The sequence below is a fragment of the Balaenoptera acutorostrata genome, chromosome 3 (assembly GCF_949987535.1).
Source record: "Balaenoptera acutorostrata chromosome 3, mBalAcu1.1, whole genome shotgun sequence".
Classification (NCBI taxonomy): Eukaryota; Metazoa; Chordata; class Mammalia; order Artiodactyla; family Balaenopteridae; genus Balaenoptera; species Balaenoptera acutorostrata.
The window spans coordinates 96667047-96694559 of record NC_080066.1 but is presented as its reverse complement, the minus strand read 5'-3'; the positions used below and the strand labels follow the sequence as shown (position 1 = coordinate 96694559).

The 27513-nt window shown below is 40.8% G+C and overlaps 1 protein-coding gene across 2 annotated transcripts in view; it reads left to right on the top strand.

Annotated features, from left to right (window-relative positions):
• The window catches only part of BUB1B (BUB1 mitotic checkpoint serine/threonine kinase B), a 61939-nt gene extending 45497 nt beyond the window's left edge, over positions 1–16442 (top strand). Inside the window, exons 16-23 of one of the 2 annotated variants that reach the window (XM_057544663.1) lie at positions 5389–5522; positions 5819–5959; positions 6316–6416; positions 8534–8683; positions 10306–10448; positions 13355–13526; positions 14316–14422; positions 15866–16442. In XM_057544663.1, coding sequence (XP_057400646.1) covers positions 5389–5522; positions 5819–5959; positions 6316–6416; positions 8534–8683; positions 10306–10448; positions 13355–13526; positions 14316–14422; positions 15866–16097 — 1180 coding nt within the window. In that variant the 3' untranslated portion in view covers positions 16098–16442. The remainder of the gene's footprint in view (positions 1–5388; positions 5523–5818; positions 5960–6315; positions 6417–8533; positions 8684–10305; positions 10449–13354; positions 13527–14315; positions 14423–15865) is intronic. The other variant, XM_007180413.2, reaches the window with a different exon arrangement.
• Positions 16443–27513: the final 11071 nt, after the last annotated feature.

Below are 27513 nucleotides of genomic sequence, written 5' to 3'. Positions count from 1 at the left end.
GTTAGGAAGTGTTCTAATTTCATTATTTTACATGTAGCTGTCCAGTTTTCCCAGCACCGCTTATTGAAGAGGCTATCTTTTCTCCATTGTACACTCTTGCCTCCTTTATCAAAGATAAGGTGACCATATGTGCGTGGGTTTATCTCTGGGCTTTCTATCCTGTTTCATTGATCTATATTTCTGTTTTTATACCAGTACCATACTGTCTTGATTACTGTAGCTTTGTAGTATAGTCTGAAGTCCAGAAGCCTAATTCCTCCAGCTCCGTTTTTCTTTCACAAGATTGTTTTGGCTATTCGGGGTCTTTTGTGTTTCCATACAAATTGTGAGATTTTTTGTTCTAGTTCTGTGAAAACTGCCATTGGTAGTTTGATAGGGATTACATTGAATCTGTAGATTGATTTGGGTAGTATAGTCATTTGCACAATGTTGATTCTTCCAATCCAAGAACATAGTATATCTCTCCATCTGTTCGTATCATCTTTAATTTCTTTCATCAGTGTCTTATAGTTTTCTGCATACAGGTCTTTGTCTCCTTAGGTAGGTTTATTCCTAGGTATTTTATTCTTTTTGTTGCAGTGGTAAATGGGAGTGTTTCCTTAATTTCTCTTTCAGATTTTTCATCATTAGTGTATAAGAATGCAAGAGATTTCTGTGCATTAATTTTGTATCCTGCTACTCTACCAAATTCATTGATTAGCTCTAGTCATTTTCTGGTAGCATCTTTAGGATTCTCTATGTATAGTATCATGTCATCTGCAAACAGTGACAGTTTTACTTCTTCTTTTTCGACTTGGATTCCTGTTATTTCTTGTTCTTCTCTGGTTGCTGTGGCTAAAACTTCCAAAACTATGTTGAATAATAGTGGTGAGAGTGGGCAACCTTGTCGTGTTCCTGATCCTAGTGGAAATGGTTTCAGTTTTTCACCATTGAGGATGATGTTGGCTGTGGGTTTGTCATATATGGCCTTTATTGTGTAGAGGAAGGTTCCCTCTATGCCTACTTTCTGGAGAGTTTTTATCATAAATGGGTGTTGAATTTTGTCAGAAGCTTTTTCTGCATCTGCTGAGATTATCATATGGTTTTTCTCCTTCAGTTTGTTAATATGGTGTATCACGTTGATTGATTTGCGTATATTGAAGAATCCTTGCATTCCTGGAATAAACCCCACTTGATCATGGTGTATGATCCTTCTACTGTGCTGTTGGATTCTGTTTGCTAGTGTTTTGTTGAGGATTTTTGCGTCTATGTTCATCAGAGATATTGCCCTGTAGTTTTCTTTTTTTGTGACATCTTTGTCTGGTTTTGGTATCAGGGTGATGGTGGCCTCATAGAATGAGTTTGGGAGTGTTCCTCCCTCTGCTATATTTTGGAAGACTTTGAGAAGGATAGGTGTTAACTCTTCTCTAAATGTTTGATAGAATTCGCCTGTGAAGCCATCTGGTCCTGGGCTTTTGTTTATTGCAAGATTTTAAATCACAGTTTCAATTTCAGTGCTTGTGATTGGTCTGTTTATATTTCCTATTTCTTCCTGGTTCAGTCTCAGGAGGTTGTGCTTTTCTAAGAATTTGTCCATTTCTTCCAGGTTGTCCATTTTATTGGCATAGAGTTGCTTGTAGTAGTCTCTCATGATCCTTTGTATTTCTGCAGTGTCAGTTTTTACTTCTCCTTTTTCATTCCTAATTCTGTTGATTTGAGTCTTCTCCCTTTTTTTCTTGATGAGTCTGGCTAATGGTTTATCGATTTTGTTTATCTTCTCAGAGAACCAGCTTTTAGTTTTATTAATCTTTGCTATTGTTTCTTTCATTTCTTTTTCATTTATTTCTGATCTGGTTGTTATGATTTCTTTCCTTCTGCTAACTTTGGGGGTTTTTGGCTCTTCTTTCTCTAATTGCTTTAGGTGTAACGTTAGGTTGTTTATTTGAGATTTTTCTTGTTTCTTGAGGTAGTATTGTATTGCTATAAATTTCCCTTTTAGAACTGCTTTTGCTGCATCCCATAGGTTTTGGGTCATCATGTTTTCATTGTCATTTGTTTCTAGGTATTTTTTGATTTCCTCTTTGATTTCTTCAGTGATCTCTTGGTTATTTAGTAGCGTATTGTTTAGCCGCCCTGTGTTTGTATTTTGTACAGTTTTTTTCCTGTAATTGATATTTAGTCTCATAGTGTTGTGGTCAGAAAAGATACTTGATATGATTTCAATTTTCTTAAATTTACCAAGGCTTGATTTGTGACCCAAGATATGGTCTATCCTGGAGAATGTTCCATGAGCACTTGAGAAGAAAGTGTATTCTGTTGTTTTTGGATGGCATGCCCTATAAATATCAATTAAGTCCATCTTGTTTAATGTGTCATTTAAAGCTTGTGTTTCCTTATTTAGTTTCATTTTGGGTGATCTGTCCATGGGTGAAAATGGGGTGTTTAAGTCCCCTACTATGATTGTGTTACTGTTGATTTCCCCTTTTGTGGCTGTTAGCATTTGCCTTCTGTATTGAGGTGCTCCTATGTTGGGTGCATAAATATTTACAATTGTTATAGCTTCTTCTTGGATTGATCCCTTGATCATTATGTAGTGTCCTTCTTTGTCTCTTGTAATAGTCTTTATTTTAAAGTCTATTTTGTCTGATATGAAAATTGCTACTCCAACTTTCTTTTGATGTCCATTTGCATGGAATATCTTTTGCCATCCCCTCACTTTCAGTCTGTATGTGTCCCTAGGTCTGAAGTGGGTCTCTTGTAGGCAGCATATGTACGGGTCTTGTTTTTGTATCCATTCAGCCAGTCTATGTCTTTTGGGTGGAGCATTTAACCCATTTACATTTAAGGTAATTATCGATATGTATGTTCCTATTACCATTTTCGTAATTGTTTTGGGTTTGTTATTGTAGGTCTTTTCCTTCTCTTGTGTTTCCTGCCTAGAGAAGTTCCTTTAGCATTTGTTGTAAAGCTGGTTTGGTGGTGCCGAATTCTCTTAACTTTTGCTTGTCTGTGAAGGTTTGTCTGTGAAGGCTTGTCTGTGAAGGTTTGTCTGTGAAGGCTTGTCTGTGAAGGTCTGTGAAGGCCTCACTCTGATTGATATTCCCTGGGGTCTGAGGTTCTCTGTTAGTCCAGCGGTTTGGACTTGGAGCTCCCATCACAGGAGCTCAGGCCCGACATCCGGCCTGGGAACCAAGATCCCGCAAGCTTTGTGGCATGGTAATAAAAAAAGGAAGAAAGAAAGAAGAAAAAGAGCAGTACAATATCAAAGAATAAAAAACAAAATAAAATTAGAAAGATAAAAAATATATTAGGAAAAATAAACTATAATTGAAGCAACTGCAACAAGGTAAAATAAAACCACAGCAGAAAAAAGGGGAAAAAAGGAGTGTGGGGTGGGGAAGAAGCCAAAAGGAGAGATTACTAACAAAGTATAAAGAATAAAATAAAATAAGAATAATAAAAGATTAGGAAAAATGAAAATATAAAAGAATCAACAGCAGTGAATCAACAAGGTAAAACAGAACCCAATCTAAAAGAGGAGAAAGGAAAAGAAAAAAAGCCTTGACTATGGGGGCAGAGTTTAGGCGGGGGTGGGATTTAGGGTGGGGCAGGACCTAGGGCGTGGGGGTGCCGTTTGAGTGTAGGGCGGGGCCTCTGCTTAGGACCTGCACAGAAGGGGAGAGGCAGCACATGGAAAGAAGGACCTCTAGAGTGTGGCGTTTGGAGTTTGGAGGTAGGGCCCTGAGTGAGGGTGTGGGGTGGGGCCTGGGCTCTGTGGGGCAGGACGGAGACTCCAAGGGCAGAGGATTAGGCCCTGGAGCCCAACAGGCTTCCCAGTGCCTGACTGGACACGGAAGGCACTGGCCGTGTTACCTTCCGTTCCTTCATGCCCCTCCCCGACGGTCTCTGGCAGGGTCTCCCCCACCTTACCCCCACTGGGCCACTGGACCCCTAACCATGGGTGGGTCCCGCTGGGTGTAGGAACTCCTTCCCTCCCCCAGACACCCCTCAGAGGTGCTGGTCCCTGAGGTCCGACCTTTACTTTTGCTCCCCCTTCCCTCCCTCCCACTCCCTCAGGACCCACACGTCTGGAGAGGGCCTCAGTGGGCAGAGGATCAGGCCCAGGATCTCAGCAGGTTCCTGGGGGTCCAAGTGGGCAGTGGAAACCTGGCCACTCTCCCTTTTGATCCTCTGCCCTCCTAATGGTTCCCCAATTTCCCCCTTTTGGCATGGGATCTCTTACCCTCCCTCAGGCGCCCCTGAGGGGTGCCAGTCCGGTCCCCCCTCCACTTCTCTTCCCCCTTCACTCCCCCCACACCCCACGTCCTACCTGGTGGCTGGGGCTTCCTCCCGTCCCCTTAGATGTCTGTGGTCTCCCACCGGTGCCTGGTAGGTGCCCTAGTTGTGAGGAGACACGAATTCCGCGTCCTCCTGGTAGCCATCTTGACTCCACTGGAGACTTGTTTTTTTAAAGTATCTTTTGATAGAGAGATGGAAATGAATAAAGAAGAGGGGGGAATGGCATAGAGAGCCAGGGACTAAGCCTTGTGATCTCTCCATATTTAAAAGTCACCTGATTTAAACAAACTTATTCCAGTTTTAGGAATATTCTTTTTTTTTTTTTTTTTAAAGGAGCAAGCTGCTTTTTTTTTTTAATTTTATTTTATTTATTTATTTTTGGCTGCATTGGGTCTTCGTAGCTGTGTGTGGGCTTTCTCTAGTTGTGGCGAGTGGGGTTACTCTTCGTTGCGGTGCGTGGCTTCTCTTGTTGCAGATCATGGGCTCTAGGGCGGGCTTCAGTAGTTGTGGCACGTGGGCTCAGTAGTTGTGGCTTGAGGGCTCTAGAGCACAGGCTCAGTAGTTGTGGCGCACGGACTTAGTTGCTCTGTGGCATGTGCGATCCTCCCAGACCAGGGCTTGAACCTGTGTCCCCTGCATTGGCAGGCGGATTCTTAACCACTGTGCCACCAGGGAAGCCCAGGAATATTCTTTAATTTGCCACTTTGTGCTTTTAAAACTCTATTTTCAAACTTTTTTCACATTTTCTAGCATGTATTCACCTTGAATAATTTCCCTTTTTCTTTCTTGAACTTTGCTTATTGAAGAGTTATAAAGTCCAAAGAAGGGATAAAGAGGAAGGAAGTTAGTGTCTTAGTTTTTCTCAGTCAGTTTAGAATAGATGTAGAATAAGGCATTTCCTATAGATTAGGTTAATAAAACATAAATTTAATGCTTGGCATTGCTTTTCAACCAGAGTAGATAAAGTTACCTAGATTCTGATTATGAATCTTTTTTTTTTTCAGGAAAATAATGGACTTTAAAATTGAGACTATTGAATAGCAAATAAAAGTATAATAAAGTTGATGTAAATTACCCCCTTGAGGATTGACTCATCTGTGGTTCTTTCAGTCCAATTATTGAAGACAGCGGTGAAGCCACACACTCCTCTGGGTTCTCTGGATCTTCTGCCTCGGTTACAAGCACCTCCTCCATCAAATGTCTTCAAATTCCTGAGAAACTGGAGCTCACTAGTGAGACTGCAGGTAGGTTCATATATACCATTTGTAAACAAATACCTATATCCATGTCCAGTGAACACTTATTTATCAGAGCAAACCGAGGTATAAGTATTTCTTCTCTAGAAAAGTTGCCATAAATTGTGAAATCTCTAGAATAAGTAAGTACTAACTGAGTTCGGTATCATAAAGACCTGAGATAGATGAGTGTTGTTAGGTTAGCAGTACTGATCATGCAGTCATGGTTTTTTTTCCCCCTCCTCTGTTATAATACCCATTTTAAGTTTTGGGATAATTTTTTTTCAACATTTTTTTTCCCCCAGACAGCCCTACTCAGTCACCCTGGTGTTCACAGTATCGCAGACAACTACTAAAATCCCTACCAGAGCTGAGTACCTCTACAGAGTTTTTTGTAGAAGACAGACCAATGCCTAATTTGGAAATAGAGAAGGAAATTGAATTAGGTAAGTATCGTTGAATGCATGTCCTTTTGTATATGACAGTATACAAATAAGTGATTATTTGTACTTGAATTTGATGCTTAAGTACAATCAATATTTCTAGAATGTAAGAAACAACATTATAGAAGTTGACACATTGATAAGTTCATGTCCCAGTAACAACAGGAATTCTGTCTTCCCCTCTTTCAATTTTTTTATCCCCTCTTTCAGTTTTTAAAAAATGATTTTGAAAAGTATTCTAGATGCTACTAACTGGCAAATATAAAGTGAGTGCCTTTAGCCCTTAAGCCAGGAAGTAAAAGCTAGGGAGCTATACCTATTCACAGTGATTTTGAAATGGAATCAAACCTTCTCAACAGATAATGAGGATTATTGCATTAAACAACAATACCTGATATGTGAAGACTACAAATTATTCTGGGTGACACCAAGAAACTCTGCAGAGTTAACCATAATAAAGGTGGGACTGATTCTTTGTCATTTCAATTTCTTTGTAAATAATGTTGGTTGAAGCAGTAACTGTGGCCCCATGGTACCATCAGATCCTTTTTATAGTCTATAAGCTTCCTTATAGGAAAGTCAGTGATGCATAAAGAAATCACTCACCATTATATGCCAAGATCAGATATCAAAAATGAGAGGGTATTGTGTAAATCTCTCAATGTGTCCAAACATGTCAGGTGTTACATCAATTTTATCTTTTTGAGGACATCTGAAATTTTATGGCTCGCTCCAATCTGGACAAATTACATTCTAGGCTTGACACGTACACACACACACACACACACACACACACACACACACACACACACACACACTATATTACCTTGAAATTTCCATTCACCATCATCCCAGGGATTCACATGACCTCTTTTTTATATTGAATGCCTAGTTACACTGGATCCCATTTTCTTCTTCTTTCTTGGTTTAAGTCCTCATATTTTAGTAGCTTCCTGAGAAAGGATGCATAGGATGTAAATTTTTTGAAACCTTGCATGTCAGAAAATTTCTTATTCCACATCTTTGTTTGATCGGTAGGTTGGCTAGATATTAGAATTCTAGGTTCAAAACTTTTTTTCTTTAGAATTTTGAAGATAAGCTCCATTAGCTTTTGGCTTCTTACCTTGCTTTTAAAATCTTTTGCCATTCTGTGTGTGATTTTCTTTTTTCCCCCTCTCTCTGGATCCTTGTAGGATCTTATGTTTGTCCCCAGCATTCTGAAATTTCACAATTACATGCTTTGGTAAAAGTGTATTTTCACCCATATGCTAGGCCCTTGATGGCCATTTCAATCTGGAGACTCCTTCACTTCTGAGAAATTATCTTCAAAGAAAAAATTATTTCTTCTCCCCAGTCTTTTCTGTTCTCTTATTCTAGAATTCCTTTTATTAGGATTTGGGGTCTCCTGGACAGATTCTTTAAAAACCTTATCTTTTTTTCTCCTATTTTCTTTGTCTTTTTGCTTTACTTTCTGAATGTTTTGTCAACTTTATTTTCAGTCTTTTTCCTGGGTTTTTCATTTCTTTTATCATGTATTTAATGTGTAAGAGTTCTTTCTTTGTAGCATTCTGTTCTTCATTTCAAAGATGAAATATTCCTTATCTCTCTGAGTATACTAATGATACTTTAATTTTCTTTTTTTCTCCCTGCATCATCTGTTTCCTTTTGTTTGTTTTGATCTCTGTCTTTCATATTAGAGGCTTTCTTCAAGTCTTTGGCTCTCTCTTCATATTTAAGTATGGGATGCTAGAAAGCCAGTTGAAAGTTCTGTTATATGGTGGGACCTTGACAGCTGTAGGCTTCACTGTACAATGATCTCACTTGGCCATTTTGTTGGAAAATCCCCAATCTTTGGGTCTTTTGAGTTTATCAGATTCCTCAGAGAAAACTTCTGGTTTCCCGCCTAAAGCATGTAATCCTGGCTGCTAGCCTCCTGAAAGTTGCATGGGGAAGTTAGTCTGGAGAGTAGAGGGGCAGGAAGGTGCATCTTAACATTTGACATATAATAAACATTTTCCATTTGACATATAATAAACTTTTTCCTCTTCTGCATATGGTATTCCCACCCTCAACAATGCATGGTGTCCTCTAGTCCAGAGCCCTTCTGTTTTATATTCTCTAGGAATAAACTTCTGGCCTTCAAGAATGAGAGAGAGGCAGTTGCTAGGCTGGGCTACAGGAGCAGGAGGGGAATCTGGGGACTGATGTTCTCTTTAACAGAGTTCAACCACTCCTGTTTTAGCTCCACCTTCACCCTTACTTCTAGAGGTAATTAGTACCACCAGTTTTATATTATAGGGAGATGGTCTTGTATAAATTTGGTTGCTCTCAGCTTTCTCCACTGCTAGAATCAGCTTTCTTGGGTCTGTTAAGTGGATTGTTACCTCTTACTATTTTCTTTCCGGCTTTCAGAATTTCCTGCTGCTCCGTCCTTTATTATAGATTTCTACCTTTTAAAATATCCCGTTACTGTTATTTCTGTTGGGATATAGGAAGGGCTGGAGGGAATGTTTTCATTCTGCCAACTGTAACCATAGATTCTAATGACTCTTATTTTTAAAATATATTTTCTTACAGGTATCTTCTCAACCTGTCCCATGGGACTTTTATATCAACTTCAGGTTAAAGGAACGTTTAAATGAGGAGTGTGATAATTTGTGTATCTGTTATCAATACCAAGATGGCTGTATTGTTTGGCACCAATATATAAACTGCTTCACCCTTCAGGTTTGCAATAATATGAAAACATATCATTTAAAGTCCTCAAGTAGAGAGATTTGTGCTCTATTTAGCAAAGGAATTTAGTACAGAATTCCTGTTAATCTTCTAGAAATAGACCAATTAAATAATGAGTTAAAAGCATTGTTTTCTTTTTCCAAGTTATTTTGACCAAGAACTTCCTTTAACTTTTTATTATGTCAATTTTCAAACGTATAAAAGTAGACAGAATTGTGTAATGACCTGGTCATCTAACTGTGATCATCACCAGCTCATGTCCACTTTTGTTTTAAATTCCTGGTCTGATAATTCCAACGTCCCTGCCATGTCTGGTTTTGATGCTTGTTCAAATTGCATTTTTTGCTGTTTGGTATGCCTTGTAATTTTTTCTTGATAGCCAGGCATGATGTACTGTGTAAAAGGAACTACTGTAAATAGGCCTTTAGTAATATGATGATAAGGTGTGAGGGGAGGGAAGGTGTTGTACAGTGCTATGATTCATCGTCTTTTGCAGCGAGCCTATGCCTTTGGACTGTGAACTTGACAAGTTTCTCAGTTTCCTACCCCAACACCCCCTACCACCCGGCTTAGGTAGGACCAGATGGTTGGAGTGGGCTGGAATTGTGTATTTCCCTTCCCCAGGTCAGGTAGGCTCTGATAATGCCCCAGCAGGTTAGGCTCTGGTTAACTAGTTTCCCCTGAAAGCAGGCCTTGTTAAAAAGAACAGAGTGCTGTGGCCTGTTTCAAATGGTTCTTTTTTCCCCTCCCGCTGCTGGAAGCGGGGAATTTTTCTATGATATTTACCGTGAGAACCTGGTCTGGCTCCTAGAGGTAAAGTTCACAAAAATGTGGGGCCCCCCTGTGCTTACAGATCCTAAAAGAGTCGTTGATTTTTCAGTTGGCTCAGCTTTTTACATGTTAGGACAGTGGCAACTTCCAAGCTCCTTAAGTGAGGAATGGAAACCAGAGGTCTATTTTTGCCACTCTTGTTTTATCTATACTATCCCCCTCGATCATTTTTGGAACCCAAACACAATATATCTTTTTTGGCCATACCACACAGCTTGCGGGATCTCAGTACCCCAACCACGGATTGAACCCAGGCCCTTGGCAGTGAAAGCCCAGAATCCTAACCACTAGGCCACCAGGGAACTCCCCACAATATATCATTTTATTCTTTGGAATGTTCTTAAGAAAGTTTTACTGCCTTTTTTTAGTTTAGTGTTTCCGAGGTTTTTATTTCTCATCTCTCTTTTTAAATTGAAGTATAGTTGATAGACAATGTTATATTAGTTTCAGGTGTACAACATAGTGATGGTTTTGCTGCAATTTTGATGGTAATACAAATTCTCCAAAATGGTTGGAATGATGGTATTTTAAAACTACCATTTATAGAGCACCTATTATGGGCCAGGCTCACCCCTGATGCTCTTCATCCATTATTTTATTAAATCCTTATAAACAATCTTATTGGAGAGCAGCATTATTAAAAATGGGACAAAAACCCAACATACAAAGGAGCCGACATTCTAATAGAGAACAACAAGGAAGAGTACAGGGCAGCAGTAAGCAAGGTATTGAGTATAAGTCACCCCAAATTAAGAGATAGTTTTCTATCCTTCTATTTCCAGGATCTTCTTCAATACAGTGAATTTATTACCCATGAAATGACAGTGTTGATTATTTATAACCTCTTGACAATGATGGAGAAACTACACAAAGCAGAAATAGTCCATGGTGACTTGAGTCCAAGGAGTCTGATTCTTAGAAACAGGTTGGTCCTTTTCATTCTCTTATAATTCTATCAGCTTTGTCGTAAAACATGGATAGTTACCATTCTCTTTTGCCTTTTGATAAATGCCATATTAATGAACACAGTGTGGTAAGAGAATATTTGCTACCTAAAAGTCAATAGTCACTGGGAATAGTTTAAAAGAATTCAAACAAAACAACACATTGAGGAAAAAATTCAGAAAAAAAGAATTAACAACTCTATTGTGATGATTCCTGTCAAGAAGAGATGTAAAATCTGGTTATTTGGGGAAATGTGAAGTAGACTGTCTAGTCTTTCTTTGTGTGGGGCCAGTGCGGAGCTAGCAAGGATGCTAGCAAAACCGAGGCACTGCTCAGTTTCAAAGACCAAAGCTTAAGTCACACCAGATTGAGGTAATTGCCAAGAGAAGCAGGTAGAACCAGAGTGCAAATGCAAACCATGCCAAGGAAAGGGGCTTAGTGTTCCAATTAAATCCAGTTCAGCCATCAGGTTCAAGGGGTGAGCACAGAGCAGGAAATAAGAAATGAAGCCCAAATACTAAGAACTGAGAAAATACAGACAACAATGAGGCATAAACAAGGCAAAGATGCTCAACAATTTTTGTTTTATAGAAAGGACTAGAGGACCAACACACCCTTCTAATAATGGGCATTGATCTCATGGTATTTGAGTGAAGCAGTCTGGTTGAAAGATGCTTTGTCTGCCCCAAGCCTATGACTTGGGTAAGCAGTTAACTTTCTCTCTGAGGTCATTGGTGTACACTAAAAGCTGGAATCATTCTTTACATTTCTCCTGACTACTTATTCTATAAGAAGAAACTGAATTAGACTCTAAATCATAGTCGTCATGGAAATTAAAAGAACCTTCAATGTATTTCTGCAATTATAACCAAAAGAATTAGAGCATCCTACTTTCTTCCCTGAGATGGCAGAGTCCTAAAGGCTTCCCCAGGCATAATACAGCAGCATTTCTCATCCAGGGCACCATAGGTACTTTGGATGAGATAATTCTTTGTGCAGGTCTGGTCCAAGCATGCCAGGATGTTTTATATCTGTTTCCCTGTAACTACCTCTCACCCAATTATATACAAGTTACAATCCCCCAGCCATTGTGATCACCAAAAATCTCCCCATATGTTTCCAAATGTGAGAACCCCTGGTATAGTTTTTTTTTCGTTCTATTTCACAGCACTGAAATTTCAGAGGATAGTGCTAAAGTTCTCAGGACTTTTCATGGAAATTGTAAGCAAAGAGATTTTCTAAGCCTTTTTGGGATTAGGCATTTGTATGCTGTGTATTCAGATATCCTTCTCTCAGTCACTAGAGGACTCCAGGAAACCACATAGTGTTGAAGGGACATTGCCTTTTACTTTGTCACAACTTTTCAAATTTGATAGGAAATTTCATATAGATTCACAAGGAATTGAAAGAGCCTTTTTTTTTTTTTTAACATCTCTATTGGAGTATAATTGCTTTACAATGGTGTGTTAGTTGCTGCTGTATAACAAAGTGAATCAGCTACATGTATACATGTATCCCCATATCCCCTCCCTCTTGCGTCTCCCTCCCACCCTCCTTATCCCACCCCTCTAGGTGGTCGCAAAGCTGCGAGCTGATCTCCCTGTGCTATGCGGCTGCTTCCCACTAGCCATCTATTTTACATTTGGTATTGTATATATGTCAATGTTACTCTCTCACTTCATCCCAGCTTACCCTTCCCCCTCCCCGTGTCCTCAAGTCTATTCTCTATGTCTGTGTGAAAGAGCCTTTTGAAATCATTTAATGCAGTTTCTACATTGTGTGTGTGTGTGTGTAAAATGAGATCCAAAAAAGTGGAATGTCTTGCCCAGGGTAACAGTGAATGGATGATTAGAGAGCTAGGAGACCTTCCTGCTTCTTTTTATTATTCTCAGAAACATTTTTCCTACCTCTCCCAAGTTTTGAAAATATTTGGGAATTATAGTTTTATGATGGCCAAAAACAAGTTGTAGTAAGGAATCATAAATTTTAAAGTAAAATAGATCATTCTGTGCCGTGGAGGTATATGTGATAGGATTAATCAAAGCCTGTATTTAGGAATATAAGCCCTGCCACTGATATCAATCAGGGATTTCAAAAAACCAACTGAGAAAGCAGAGAAACAGAAGGAACACATAAAAATAATCCATTTTTTCCTCACATAAATAGTTCCTATATCTCTTTGGAGAATAGCTTTATTACATGGAATAGATACGCCTGAGGAAAATCAATAGTGAATTAGTGCTATAAAGTTCTTTTCTGTTTTTTTTTTTTTTTAGTAAGGAAACAGGATTGGAATTACATATAAGAGGAAGACAGAGTATGGTATTAATTTAATATAAACAGGATGGTTTACAGTATTTTGTAAAGGTATCACTTTACCAAAAAACAGCCTTATGTTGTTTTCAGTTAAACTCTGGGAAGGAGGGATCTGAATGACACTCGGAAAGCCTAATCTAATAGTAAACAAGAAAGACTGTGACATCTGTAAAAGCTTAATTTCCTCCATCATAATTCTTGTCAATGTATAAACCATTGCTGTTATATATGTTAATATGTACAGTGCAAGACAGAGGCCTGCAGTCTACTTCCAGTATTTAGTTTATATAATATGGAAACTTGATAAATGTTCTGTGGTGGCCATGCACAATGGCTTAGATATAGCTTGGGTCACTAAACTAATCTTAACATTCCCCAGTTGGGTGGATACTGCCACTGCTCTTACAGGTGCATTTTCATAACTAACCACTGGAGGGAGCTATTGGCATAGCTAAGGCACACCTGCAGTACCTCCTTTTTTTTTTTTTCTTTTTTTTTTTTTAAAGACCAGCTATGCAGCTTCTTTCATGGCCTATTTTTATTATCTCCTTCTCTTACATCTGGGCTTAGAATCCACGATCCCTATGATTGTAATAAGAACAATCAAGCTTTGAAGATAGTGGACTTTTCCTACAGTGTTGACCTTAGGGCACAGCTAGATGTTTTTAACCTCAGCGGCTTTCGGACTGTACAGATCCTGGAAGGACAAAAGATCCTGGCTAACTGTTCTTCTCCCTACCAGGTAAGTGTAAAACAAGCTTGAGCAAATATGGAGAGGGTTTCTTAATCTCTTTCTTACCTAGATAAGCCATGAAAGCTAGTGTTTAATGATATTGTCTCTCCTGGAACAGATGACCTAGTTTTCAAATATCACCAAGTCAAGCAAAATGTACCATTTTTCTGTCACAACACTGAGGAATTTATACATACACGTGCAGACACATGACTAACTCAGTAACCTAAGTGTCAGGGCCATTTCTACCACTTATCTGTGTGGTCTTTTGTAAATCATTTTCTGTGATCTTCTCTGTAAAATAAAGATAATAATCAGCTCTGTTTACATCAGAATTCTTGTGAGGATTAAATGAAATAATGTATATAAAAAGGACATTAGGACAAATATAAAGTGTTTTATATGGTGGCATTATATGCAGAAATCCCTTCTGACTCAGCTCTGGATATATGGCATTTTGCTGATTGAATATGTGGCATAGCCCTGAACTAGTCATGTAGAACACATTTAGATCACAGCTGGAGTCCATGCAAATTTAGTAGGTGTACAAATTTGAATTTGACAGTCCAGATATATTTGTCATCTTTTGTTCTAGGATAATTCCTAGAGTTGGCTCTACTGATCACTTCTTTGGGGAGTTTCTCTCTTTACTGTAACGATAAGTAACAGTCTACTAAAATGTATATCATAAAATAAACTTAGCTAAGCACTATAATACCTGTCAACTTCCTACATAAATAAATTGCCATGACAGTAGCAGAGAATGATTTTAGCTGATGGTGCTTTTTGTGATTTCAGGTAGATCTGTTTGGTATAGCAGATTTAGCACATTTACTGTTGTTCAAGGAACACCTGCAGGTCTTCTGGGATGGGTCCCTCTGGAGACTTAGCCAAAATATTTCTGAGTAAGTATTGGTGATTTCAGGGTCTTTGACTGTCCAAATAATGTTCTCTTTATCTTGTGTGCTCTCTCTGCTTTGACAGCCTTGGTTTCTTAGTCCAAATGCCATGATTTCATTAATTTTAACCAGTTTTCATTAGAGTATCAGTGGAGCACCTTGTGCAGGACAAAGGAATTGTTAATTAAAAATGGGAATCAAGCTATTCGGACTTCAGGACATCTTTCTGGACCTAGATGTATAGATGTATCATAGACATAAACCATGACTAGAGTATGGAAGCCTCTCAATTTAGAAGGCTTAATAGAAACATTTTATGAGAATAATTTTCTAACCAATTGGTGTTAGTCTTATGGCCCTTTTTAATAGCTTTTGTCAAAAGTTAATAAGCCTCTCTTGAAGAAAGTCAAATTTCTAAATTACCTACTAATTTTAGGCTATTATTTATTTAATGAATGGGTGAAACCAAAGCAGAGAACTGAATCTCCTTGGTGAGGAAGTAAATGCTCTCTTAATAACAGCTGCTTGGTCTCAGAACCTTAGTATTCCCTCAAGCCTACTCATAATACTTATTAAATATCCCACGTTCTCCCTTACCTTATCATAGCTATTAACTTCGCAGAATAAGCTTACCAATCTAAAACTTACTGATATATTCTTTGGTTAAAAGAAAAATCAGTGTTGAAAATTTAACACCCCTTTACCTCCATTTTCCCCTCCCAACAATTGAATTGTATTTTTTTCTTTACTTAATTCAGAATTTGGCCAGTCTTATTTGTCTCTAACATGTACTTTCAAAATAGGTTTGAAATATAATGTAAGGCATATAGGATAGATTCAGGTTATCTCCAGTTGGTTATGGTCCTAGGTGGGTCTTACACAAACAGAAGCAAGTGGGGTCAGGTGGGGTTTCCTAACAGCCTTGCCTTATACAATAATAGAAGCTTCTCTGATCTTTAAAAAAAAAGGTGCAAACATCATAGACTTAAGCAGTAGTTACTTCAGTTGAGCTTAGGATTCTGAGAAGGTTGTGAAGATAATAAACCACTGGGCGGGGGGAGAGAGGAAGCTGTAGTCTTTCTAATGACCTAGACTTTAGGAAAGTTAGAAGAGAGGAGACAAAATTCGTCTTTCTTCTGTTTGTAGAAGAGAAATGCTGCATCTTAGTACATGGAGGAAATTTATAAATTCAGATGAAAGATTTTCTTTCCCTTTATGTGCATTATATTATGGCTTTTCCCACTATGGTAGTCTTTTTTCTTTTTTTTTTTTTTTTTTTGTAGTTTCACCTTGGGTTTTCAAAGGACACTACTTGAATGATCTCTAACCCTAGAGTTAGGTATTACCTTAAATCATGTTGGTGCATAAATGTACCACTGAGTTAAACACAGAAAGAATTCTAACTCCTATATGCCTAATCTTGATGAAAATGGTTTTATATATTTTTAGGCTAAAAGGTGGTGAACTGTGGAATAAATTCTTTGTGCGGATTCTGAATGCCAGTGACGAGTCCACAGTGTCTGTTCTGAGGGAACTTGCAGCAGAAATGAATGGGGTGTTTGACACCACATTCCAAAGTCACCTGAACAAAGCTTTATGGAAGGTAGGGAAGTTAATCAGTCCTGGGGCTTTCCTCTTCCAACAAGATAGGCAGTCAAGTCTCTCGCAGATTCCTGCCTAAAACCAGTGGTGGTACTGTGGAACACTGGACCTGTATATGCCTTGATTTAATTTAGGTACACTACTAACACTTTTCTGCTTTTTGGTAGAAGTATATTTCTAGGTAACTGGCATTTTCTACTCAACAAGGTACCTCCTCTTGGCCTTGTCTAACTTTAACAAAGAACTGTTTTATTCTAAATGGATTCCATATTAATGGGTACCTTGTTGTCATTTAACGCATTTGTCTCAACCTTTCCCTGTGCTTTTCCCGTTTGTAATTTGTGACCTGTACCCTTATGATCACTATGTATTTTGTAAATAATAAAATAGTATCTGTTAAATTTGTGCTTCTAACATCTCATCTACTTTTTGCTAACTAAGGTAATAAATGGCCTGATTTTGCAGACAGGAGCTACTCTACCATGGAAATGTATATATTCTAGACTTGGAACTGTTATGATAGGATCATAACGAGACAGAATAGCCAACCATTCCTTTAGGTGTTCCTGACCTTCCACTAAATGGTCTAGATTGAAAAGTAGATAAAATGGTTTACACAAGGCCAAATTTTCTTAAATTTCAAGGGGCAAAATTGTTTGTTTTTATTATATTTTAATGTTTTCATTTTTTATCCACCAAGCCCCTTGGTCTACTTATATAATCTAGCAGTGCTGCTGCTACTCGGTGTCTTGATTAGGGCTGTGCGAGTTAGGAAAGAAAAGGTTTTGAATGGGCTTTAGCAACCTTTCAGGAATGGAATAATTACCATTCTGTTACATGCAAAATGACTTGGTGGGGGCACGGTTAATGAAGGAATAGAAGGAGATTTTGTTGTTTGGAAGATTTGAAGAGGCAGAATTTTAGAATAAAAAGATGACTTTGAAGCATGGAAGCATTTGGGAGAGAATAGGTCTAAATGGAGGTATTAGACTGCTAAACAGAAGCATGAATTACACCAGGTCTTGGGTATAGGGAAGGAAACTGGTAAAAAAGGGCAATGAAAATTAACTATTTCATATCTAAATATCAAAATTATCAAATGTGCCTCTATGCTGGTGCCTGATTTTTTTTTTTCACTCTAGTTGTCACTGTTACTGCTTAAGATTGCTGGAAAGCAGAAGATTCTAAGTATATCTCAGCTAAAAATATTTAAGCATATATAGTTGAAGCACTGAAACATGATTTGGCTCTGAAGGATAATCAACTTAGAAATTTTTTGCTCTTAACCAAAATATGATTTTTCAAACATTTTCATGTTTGCTTCTCATACAACTAAGGATATGAAATTATATATCTGTATCTTTTATGTAATCGAACCCATCTACCTCTCTGCTCTCCTCATTTCTCAATCCACCTCTTTGACACACAAAGTCATTTGAGGCTGGATGGTAAATTTAGATTCTTTCTCAACATAGGCTTAGCTACCATCTAGTGAATTTTTCAGCAACCTTGACAGCAAGACTGACAAACCACTGCTTTATGGATAAAGCTTTGATTCTGAAAGTCCACTCTGAGGAGAGGGAGGAAAATCTGAGGAAGCTAATTTATTAGAGAACTTGCAACTATTTTGCTACCTCTTCCTCCTTTACCCATCCCCTCCAATCCTGACCTTTCTTTGTAGAGGGGAGAAAATAATACCTGACCAATTAGGACCTATGATGTCTTCGTTTTCTCTTTGAGCATAAAACCACAAAGCAGGCACATTTCCGCTTTCCTTATGTTTTATGTTGTTTGTCTTGGGAGAAGGAAGCGGAAGCCTCTATTTGTTGGCTGAAGCTTCAAATGGTTCTTATTTCTTGTCTCACTAAGGCAGAAATATCATAACGATAGACCTGAGAAGAAAAACATAGCTGAAAAGACAGGATCTTCACTTTTGTTTGAAAAGAGACCATGGAATATATAGTGCCTCACCATTCACAAAGTGTACATCCACTAATCTTCTACCACTGTTAGAACCTTCATCCCCCTGTGACAGCTGTACAAGAAGCCTTCCACCCAAGTCAGAGTGCTCTAACTGATGCCAAACCTGAATCTGGAAATAAAAAGATTTCCTTTAGCATTAGGACTTTAGACTATTAGTTGGGCTATTATCTCAAGGTAGATAAGAAAGCCTTTCAGAGGGTTAGCACAAAGCACTTTGAAATGACTCTTGTGTTAGGCTAAAATCTTTAGGCAAAGACAGCAAAGAGATGCTTCTTGTCTGTTGCATTTGGAAAAGAGGAATTCTTCCTCCAGCTGCACGAACTCATACCAAATTCACTTCCAATCTGGCTCATAAAAGTAAGATTTCCCTAGTGAGGAAGATGCGTTTTTAAAAAAATTTTTAATATGGCAAACTTCGACCTTAATGAGGTTCTTGTTTCCACCAAGGACACAAGAAGCTATGAATATTTAATAGGATAAAGGTGGCATTTCAGAAAACTGGTGTTGAAATAATGGATTAGAGTTTGAACTCTATCACCAGCGCCACCACTGGTTCATACAGCACCTTTGTGCAAATTAGAAAAAGGCCCCTTCCTCTAGCAGGTTCAGTACCTCCCTGTGCACCATAGCTTGACTGGATTTCAGTCCCCACTTACCCTCTCAACCTGGTACCCTTGTAAATAAATTGCACAGCCATATGCAGTGGTCTTTCCCGTTTCACAGCTTACCTGCAAAAAAAATTCTAGATAGATCAAAAATGTTAATGTAAAAAACTGAAAATATAAAATAGTAGATGACTTTGTAATTTTTTGTCTGTGACATAACACCAAGATTTATCCAGGAAGATTGCTATTTATTACTATAATAGATAAAAAATAAAACCTGACATAGTCACCTGTCTCTCCCCTCCCCCCCAAAAAAAAACCCTAAACGCAAACTAGGAAAAATTACTTGCCACACGTTTGCATCATTTTTCACTTGCATTATCTCAAGGTCTCATAACTAGTCTCTCTGCTTCCCCTACCCACCTCCAGTCAAATCAGAACCCTCCAATGGCTTCCCATCTCACACAGCACAAAATCGGAAGACTTCTCACAGCCTGCAAGACCCTACCAGGTCTAACCCTGCTATTCCCTCACCTCTTCCCTGACTCCTCTTTCCCTTGCTCACTCCCCTGTAGCCTGCCTGCCTCCTTTCTGTTCCTTAAACATGCCAACTAGTTTCCCTCTTTATGAACTTTTTGCTTTGTTTCTTCTGCCTGGAATGTTCTTTCCCATAACTTTCACATGGATTACTCCCCTACTCCCCTTTAGATGTCTTCTCAGATCTCCACCTTATCAGAGGCCTTCCCTGGCTGTTCTGTACAAAGTAGCGTCCCACACACACACTGCTGTTCTGCTGTTGCTCTCTATCCCTCTTACCCTGCTTTATGTTTTCCATAGCACCTATCACCTATTTTTTCCATAGCATATATATATATATATACTTTGTTCTTCTCCCCTGTATCCCACTACTCGAATTTAAGCTCCTTAAGGGCAGGGATTTACTTTGTGTCTTGTTTTAACCCCAGTGCCTAGAGCACTGTCAAAGCACTATTTTACCTAAGGTACAAAGACCTTTCTTAAAAAATTGAAAACCAGTAGAAATAGACAAAGGGCATGAACAATCCACTAAAAACATTTTGATGGCCAGCATGTGAGTTGTTCACTGTCATTCCTATTTAAATAAAATGCAAAATAAGCCTGAAATTTTCATCATTCAGATAGTAAATGGTTGAAAATTGTGTTTGTGAGGGTGAGGGGAAATAAGCACTCATGTTATTAGTGGGAGTGCAAATTGGCACACTATTAGGAGGTGATTTGGCAATGTTTATTTAATTTAAATATTCATTCCCTTCAGCTGAGAAATTTTTCCTAAGAATTTATCTTAAAGAAGCATTGGCACAGATGCTCAAAGATAAAGCACTGTTTGTAACAGTTGTCCTCCCTGCTTCCAAGGCTCATTAGTCCCAGAGGGATAATCCATGTGACAGACCCTGGGAAAAGAGGAGTCCTGGAACTAATGCGGAGGTGAAGTCAGACAATTTCTATAGATGGCAGGGATGCTGTGACATTGGTGCCAAGAAGATTGGTGCCCAATCTTCCAATCTGGCATGAGCCTGTAGAGATGGCAGAACCTGAGTTAGGCTTTGAAAGTTGAATTCCAGACATTTCAGCTTATGTTTAAAAAAAATAAAAAAGCTGAGGGGAAAAAGTGGTTGCCTTTGAGGAGAGTAGGGTGGAGAGAGGAACAAATAAAGGCTTTTACTTTTCAATTTGTGCATTTCTGAGCATTTTGAACATCCTGATTACTTTTTTTTATGTCTATGGGATAATCTAGGCTAAGAAATTATGGGCTATGGTTTTGTCATCTTTTCCCTTCTCTACATTAAAAAAACAAAAAGCCTAATATGTGTTAGGCTTTTTTTTAGTGGGAAATTTGGGAGACTTTATCATCCAAATATAAAAGCAAGATTAATTTGGAATTAAAATGAGAGCGTGAAAACAGTTTTAAATTATTGAAGATAATATATCTAAACTTCTGTTTTTAGTACGCTAAAAATTCATGCATGTTCAAATGTTTTATAATGTGTCTATTCAAGGTACGCTTTCTAAAATTATCATCTTCCTACTGTTACAAGTTCCGATGTCTGGGAACAAGGGATTGAATTACATAAAACTTGACTTTTTTCAAAACAAAATAACATTTTATGGCTTTCGTATAAAAACTTGAGTTCCCACAAACTGACACTGTATGATTAAGAAAGGAACAAACAATGATGGACTCAGGCTAAATGTGTATAGACATACTTTGTTCCCGTCAAAGCAGACTACTCCCAATAGTCTTGCGCTTTAGAGGCTCCTGCATCAGGCTTGCAGCCGCCTAGCAGTGTTGTCCACTAAATGCAAATTGGCTTCTCCACGGGGAGCAGTGGTTGCCCAGTCACGCTGCTAGTTCTCAAACCCCTTGTGAGCAAAGGGCTGTGTGTCTATTAACTTTATATAGTCCTAGAAATTAGTAGTGAATTAAATACGTAGTGAGTTAAGAAAAATAAGTAGTGAATTAAAATGTTGGAAAATAGCGGCCACAAGTTCAAAAACTAGCTATATTAGAGTCTTGGTGAGGGGGGGAAAAAATCTATCCTAGGCTGTAGATATGCCTGGAATCATAATCTCACTTTCATTTCTAGTGTGTCACTTTGTGTGTGTTTCTTTAACCTTCTCTTGTAATCGACTGCTGACCTTACATCACGATACACTTCATTGTACTGTTTACTCTTTTCAAAATTAAATGTTATTTTCACAGGTATGTTTATTCCATCAAAATGTGTACTTTATTTTCCGTGTGTGTATATTTCAGCCTCTCGTTCATTCGAAACAGTTACGTGAGTCAGTGTATGCTGCAATTTCAAAGTAGTTTAATCTCACTGGCCTGGTCATGTGATGCGTTTTATTTAATTGCTTCAATCCTGCAATTAACAAAGTGAGGATGGCATTTCATAAAAACAAATACCCATTAAAATCTGTGAACAAAAAGACGAACATACATTTGCTTTTGCATTTTAAAGTAAAATTGAAAAAGAAACCTGGTAATGCTAGAATAAAGTGATAAAAATATTGACAAGGATGACACATGAAGGTTCAGTGAGACTGGCTCGTTCCAGGAAATGAGACAGCTAAGGGTGAGTACATGTGTGGTACAGCAAGTCAAGGAGTCCCAGTGAATCTAGGGGATCAGGCAGACAGAAATAGGAGCTAGGCAGAGCAGACAGACGTTAACTAGCATTGCTGGGAGAGACCTTCCTGATCAACTACCCTGCCACTAAACAGGTAAGGAAGCCACTTGCTCAGGACTCGCCCAAGCAGACACATCCAGAACCCTACCTAGCTTGTGGACCAGTGGTGTAGGCCACTGGGGCAGCCCCATAGCGCCTGCCTGCATTGTATCATCAGTTGCCTTGGACAGGTACATGTACATGCCTTACCTCTCTAATACAGTTGAGCTCTTTGGGACAAGAACTGTGTCTTCTTTTTTTTTTTTTTTTAAAGTTTTCCAGAGAAAGTGAATTTTAATATATTTTTCTTAACCATATTTGCTTATTTATTTATTTGTTTATTTTAATTTTATGGCTGTGTTGGGTCTTCGTTTCTGTGCGAGGGCTTTCTCCAGCCGCGGCAAGTGGGGGCCACTCTTCATCGTGGTGCACGGGCCTCTCACTATCGCGGCCTCTCTTGTTGCGGAGGGCAGGCTCAGCAATTGTGGCTCACGGGCCTAGTTGCTCCGCGGCATGTGGGATCTTCCCAGACCAGGGCTTGAACCCGTGTCCCCTGCATTGGCAGGCAGATTCTCAACCACTGCGCCACCAGAGAAGCCCAGAACTGTGTCTTTTTATACTCTAGTTACATCTTGCACGTGGTGCTCACATTATAGGGGGTCAACTTCACAGGCCCAGGGCCTGCTAGAACCTCCTCAGTATTGAGATGGCCCCTTGCCTATGGTGCCAAACCAAATGCTAATAACATGGTTAGAGATGCTGCCTCTACAGCCAGAATGCCTGGGTTTGAATCCTGGCTGTGTGACAATGAACAAGTTACTTACCCTCTCTGAGCCAGTATTGTCCTCTATGAAATGAGGATAACCTGAGTGCCTACTTTACAAAGTTTTGAGAACTAAATAAAGCTTTTAGTACAATGCTTGTAGATGTTTGTATTGATTTAGTTCTAATGTGGTCTAAAGTTCTCTAGAAACCTCTCGAGTAGATTAGAATCCCAGCTAGATTGGAGCCTTACTGTCGTTTGAATTAATTTACAGTACAGAGTACGGCTAAATCTATAATATAATAAAGGTAGGTGAAAGAAACATGGTGTTCTCTAATCTAAAGGGGAAATGAGTTTCTACTGGGAGTGACCTTCAGGGAACCAAGTATTTGTACTTCAAGAAGACGGTCTCAAGATAAGCCAGGTACCAAGCTATCAGGAAGGTCCATCTAGTCCTGTCTTCAGCCCACAAGGCTGCTTCAGTCCAAAGGTGGTCTCTGGCTCGCAGCTCTCTGCTGCTTCTGTGCCATGTTCAGAGCACAGGAATCTTAAATGCTGCCTCTGGTCCTGTTTGCTCTGACAGTACGTAACAGGCAGGTCTTGCTGCCCACATTAGTGGGAAGCAAGATGCAGATCCCTTCCCTCTAGCCACCTGCAGATGCATCTCACTCCTCTCCCCCACCAGGGGAAGCACTATCTGGCTTAGGGAGCAGGGTCTACTCACCCCATTTAAGGCCAAGACATTTAGTCTCTTCCTGAGACTCTTGCTGCTAGAGCTTAGGCTTTCAGAACTATTTCTATATTACCCTCTGCTACATCCCTGTCCTGAGCCAGTGGATAAAGAGTGACCACTTGCTTAATAGGAAAAAGGAAAGACAGAACATAGGAAGCCCTATAAATTCGATTCATGAACTGGAAAACCTGGGCTCCAACCCCAGTTCTGCTCCATACTGGCTTCTTGATCAGGGCAGGTCAATCTGCCATCTATAAATTAGTGCTGAGGCTTCTACCCCAAAGGGCTGTTGTGAGAATTAATAACACAGTATATTTGCTAAACATGAAAATTTCATGGCTCCTGGCAAGCAGTGGATTTGTCTCTGTCTGCCCAGCAGCCAGCCCAGAGCCGGGCACAGGAGGCAGCCGGAGCTGGTGTAATCCATTGTGGAATCTAAGCTACAATGGAGATGCCTGACATTCACTCAGGCCTCCAGCTGCAACCTGTTGACTCCTGTTTTACTCTGTTGATACATGTTCATTTACCCCCTTCAGGACAGCAAATAATCTCTTGGAATGTAGCAAAGATGTTTAGCCAGTGAATGTTTTTAAACTCTATTAGGGCTCCACATTTAATGACAGGCACCATGAAGGATATAAAGAAATGTAAGGCATGCCCTCTCCCTTCAGGGAGTTTATAATTTAGTTAACAGAACAGGATATTACAGGTTAAAAGCCAAGAGAATATAGAGAGAAATAAATCAAAGGACATCTCAAGGTAAAGCAGATGGAGCAGATGTGTTAGGACACTGAAGAAGTGAGGGTCAGCATGGGTTAGGGTGTCCTGGGAGCCATCAGGGCATGGCAGGGATTGGAGCTGGTCCGTATCGGGTAGTTTTCAGCTGCAAAAATCAGAAAATCAAAACTAGCGTAAAGGGTAAGAATATCTGTTATCTCAGATAACAGCCTGAACCCAGCAATTCATGGAAGACCCACATTGTTTCCACCTATTCTGCCATCCTGAGCATGTTGGCTTTTGTCCTCAGGCTGGTCCCCTTCTAGAACCCAGTTGGCTACCACAGCAAGCTCAACAACTTGGAGCAGCACAAGGAAATTTTTCCCAAAAACTCTCCCAGAAAACTTGCACTCCTGTCTCGGTTGTCACATGCCTAGGGCCTAAACCAATCCCTGGCAAAAGGAAGGGAATTAGCAAGATTGGTTTAAACTAATCTAGATTCACCCCTAGGGCTGGTGCTGGGGAGGGGCCCTTCCCTGAGCATACAGGAAGGAGAGGAGTACACATCCAAATAAGTTGGGTTTCTTCCAGCAAGTAAGAAGGGACATGAGATGGATTTAGAGAGGCAACCAGTAGTGTCTGCTGCATGGGTGGTGCTGGGAAGAAAAAAGGCATAACTTGATAGGAAAATAGCATCCTGGACTCTGAAACAGATCGCCTGGGTTCAGACCCCTGCCCTGTCACTTAGTGACCTGAGCAAGTAAGTTAACTTCAGGAGGTCTTCGTTTCTTCACCTCTGAAATGGGATAGTAATAATTCTCACATAGATTGTAAACTTCATGAGGACAGAGACTTGTCTTTTTCATGAAGTTATTCCCAGCACCCAGCACAGAGCTTCGTACCCAGCAGGCACTCAGTAGATATTTATTGAATGGATTCATTAATTGGATTGTTGTGAGGATTTAATGAGTTATTGTGTGGCATAGGCTTAGCACAGTGCATAGCCTATAATATGTGCTCAAGAAAATGAGTTTTTAGCCAGTCTTTGACACAGTGGGAATCCTCCATATATGTCCTTTTGCTGCTTTGCCATCACTTGTGCTGCCAGATTTATCACTAGCCCTTGCTCATCGCAGCTGAAGCTCAGGTGTGGCAGGAAGGCTCTGCTCCTGGGGGACTGGGCCTGGACTTGCAAAGGCCTATGTACTTGGGACTCTGCAGTTTGTAACTCTGCTCTGACCAGTTTCTGAGCCAGCCCTCATGTTACCATTAACCCCTCAGGGTCAACCCCCTAAAGCCCCCCGGAGACCAGCCGAATTCACTTCTAAGGCTATATGTGCCACAGTGAAGAGGGGGCACCCATTTCCCTGACAGAAGGCTTTTCTTTTTCACTGTGTCTCACGTGAAGTTTGAACTGTCCCAGCCAGTTTCTGCTCGTCCCTCCTTTTCCCTGCTCTGACAGAGGGGGGCCAGCCCCTCCCATTGAGGCAGCTCCCAGGAAGGCTTATCTATGGGAAATGCCGCTGCTGGGCCTGCTGCCAGCAGCTGAACTGGGCGTTGAGGGCTGACTGCCCCCTGAAGTCTAAAGGCCTTGTCCTTGTGGCACAGCAGTGAAAGCCAGCCAGAGGCAGCACTCAGCCCCGTCAGAGCATGCTGTGGCCAGACCCCAACTGAGTGGCTCCCTTCAGCCATCTGTGCAGTGTCTCCCAGAAACAGTCATGCCAGAGCTCCCCAGGGAGTTCCTGCCTCGGCACAGATCCTGGCTTTGCCACTTTCTAGCTGATCTGGGGAAAGTTGTTTAAACACTCTGAGCCTCAGACTCCTCATCTGTACGGACTGGGATTTAAAAAAAAAAAAAAAAGAAAACCTTGGTGTTTTGAGGATTCAGTGAACTAACAGGTGGAAAGAGCCTAGCCGTCCTATGCCAGGAACATGGTGAGTGCTTGATAAAAGTGTTTTCTTCTGCGGCCACCTCCATCTCACGAAACCAGGAAGTCTCACAATTCCATAGACCTGATTCTGGAAAAAGAATTCCATTCCCTACTCACTTACTTGAAAATTCCTGTTTCTCCAGAGAGGAAACCCTGGAGGTTAACAGCAGACGCCCTAGCCAGGGTCACTCTGAATCCTGATGAGATTCAGGTCTACGCTTCCCTCCCTCACGTCCCCAGCAGCGTTGTGACAAACGGAGCAAGAAGGGAAGACCATACGAGGCGGTGCCCACCTTCCGCTTCCCAGGCCATCTGCTAACACTGCCATCTTCTCTGGGTCTGCTCCCCCTTGGCCACAACCCTATTACCCTTTCTTCTTGCTTCCCCCAGTTGCCCCAGAAGCCGGGGCACTGCGGGGTGGAAGCATGGGGGACGCTAGACCAGCTTCTCAGGGAACAATCCCTGTCTTCCCTCAGTCTGTGCCGCGGCCCCTTGGCTTCCTCCCCACCTCCCCTGCCCATCAGCGTGCAGGCAGGTTCTGCAGCCCAGCCTGGGCTACCGGAAGGCCTTGTCATTCCCTCTTTGCTTCTAGGCAGAGGGCCAGCGTTGGGCCTTCTGATCAAGGCCAGAGGGACAGTGGCAGGGCAGCAAGGCCGTTGGCCAGCAGCAGTAGTAACTCCTCCGGGGCTTTTGCAATATGCTTTTGTTGAAGGAGAGTTCCTGGAGAAATTCCCTAATACGCAGCCCAGCAGGCACTCCTACTCCATGGAGCGTGGTGGAGAGAATTCTGCCAGTCACACTCTCGGCCCCCTGCCAGCTGTCTTCCACACACCTTGCCCCGCTACCAGAATACCCCATTACCCTGGCCTCCCTGCCCCCCTCCACACCCACAGGAGGGAGAAGGAGCAGGGCAGGAGGAGAGGCACAGAAGGGGCCCAAGCATCCCTGTCTGACAAGGCCCTGATGCTTCCTTCCCACTGAGGACCACCCCCAGGACTCGATTGGTCACTCTCCCTTTTGCTACCAACACCTTGAAGGGTGGGTGGGTTCCCTGGAGGCATCTGCTCCCTGGGAGCCCCACCTGCCCTGTGGGAAGCCATTTGGGAAAACCTCTTGAAGGTGGGGCCCCTGCCTCTTACCTGGAGGCCCAGGGCTGAGGGGCACCTCTGAGGTAATACCAGCCCTGGAATGCAGGTCACAGGCCCCAGTGACAATACCTGCTCCTTAATACCAGCCCTTCCTTTCTGGAGCCTGCCCCAGCTTGGGATGGTAGGGGGTGAAGGCAGGCAGATCTGTTCCTCCCTTCCTGGCCCTGCGGCGAGAGATGCTGACGAGTGTAGGCAGGTGGAGACAGGCCCACACAGCCGTCAGAAAGGCCCGTGTGAAGCACCCTCTATACACACAGCACAAGGGGGGCGGGAAGTGTGGGGAAGAATCTAAAGATCGAGAAAAAGTTGGCAGTAAAAAGGCATTTTTCCCACACACTGGAACCCTAGACTTTGTTTCTGAAACTTGTTATTCTTAGGGAAAGCCGGGGAAGTATTCCTCTATGAA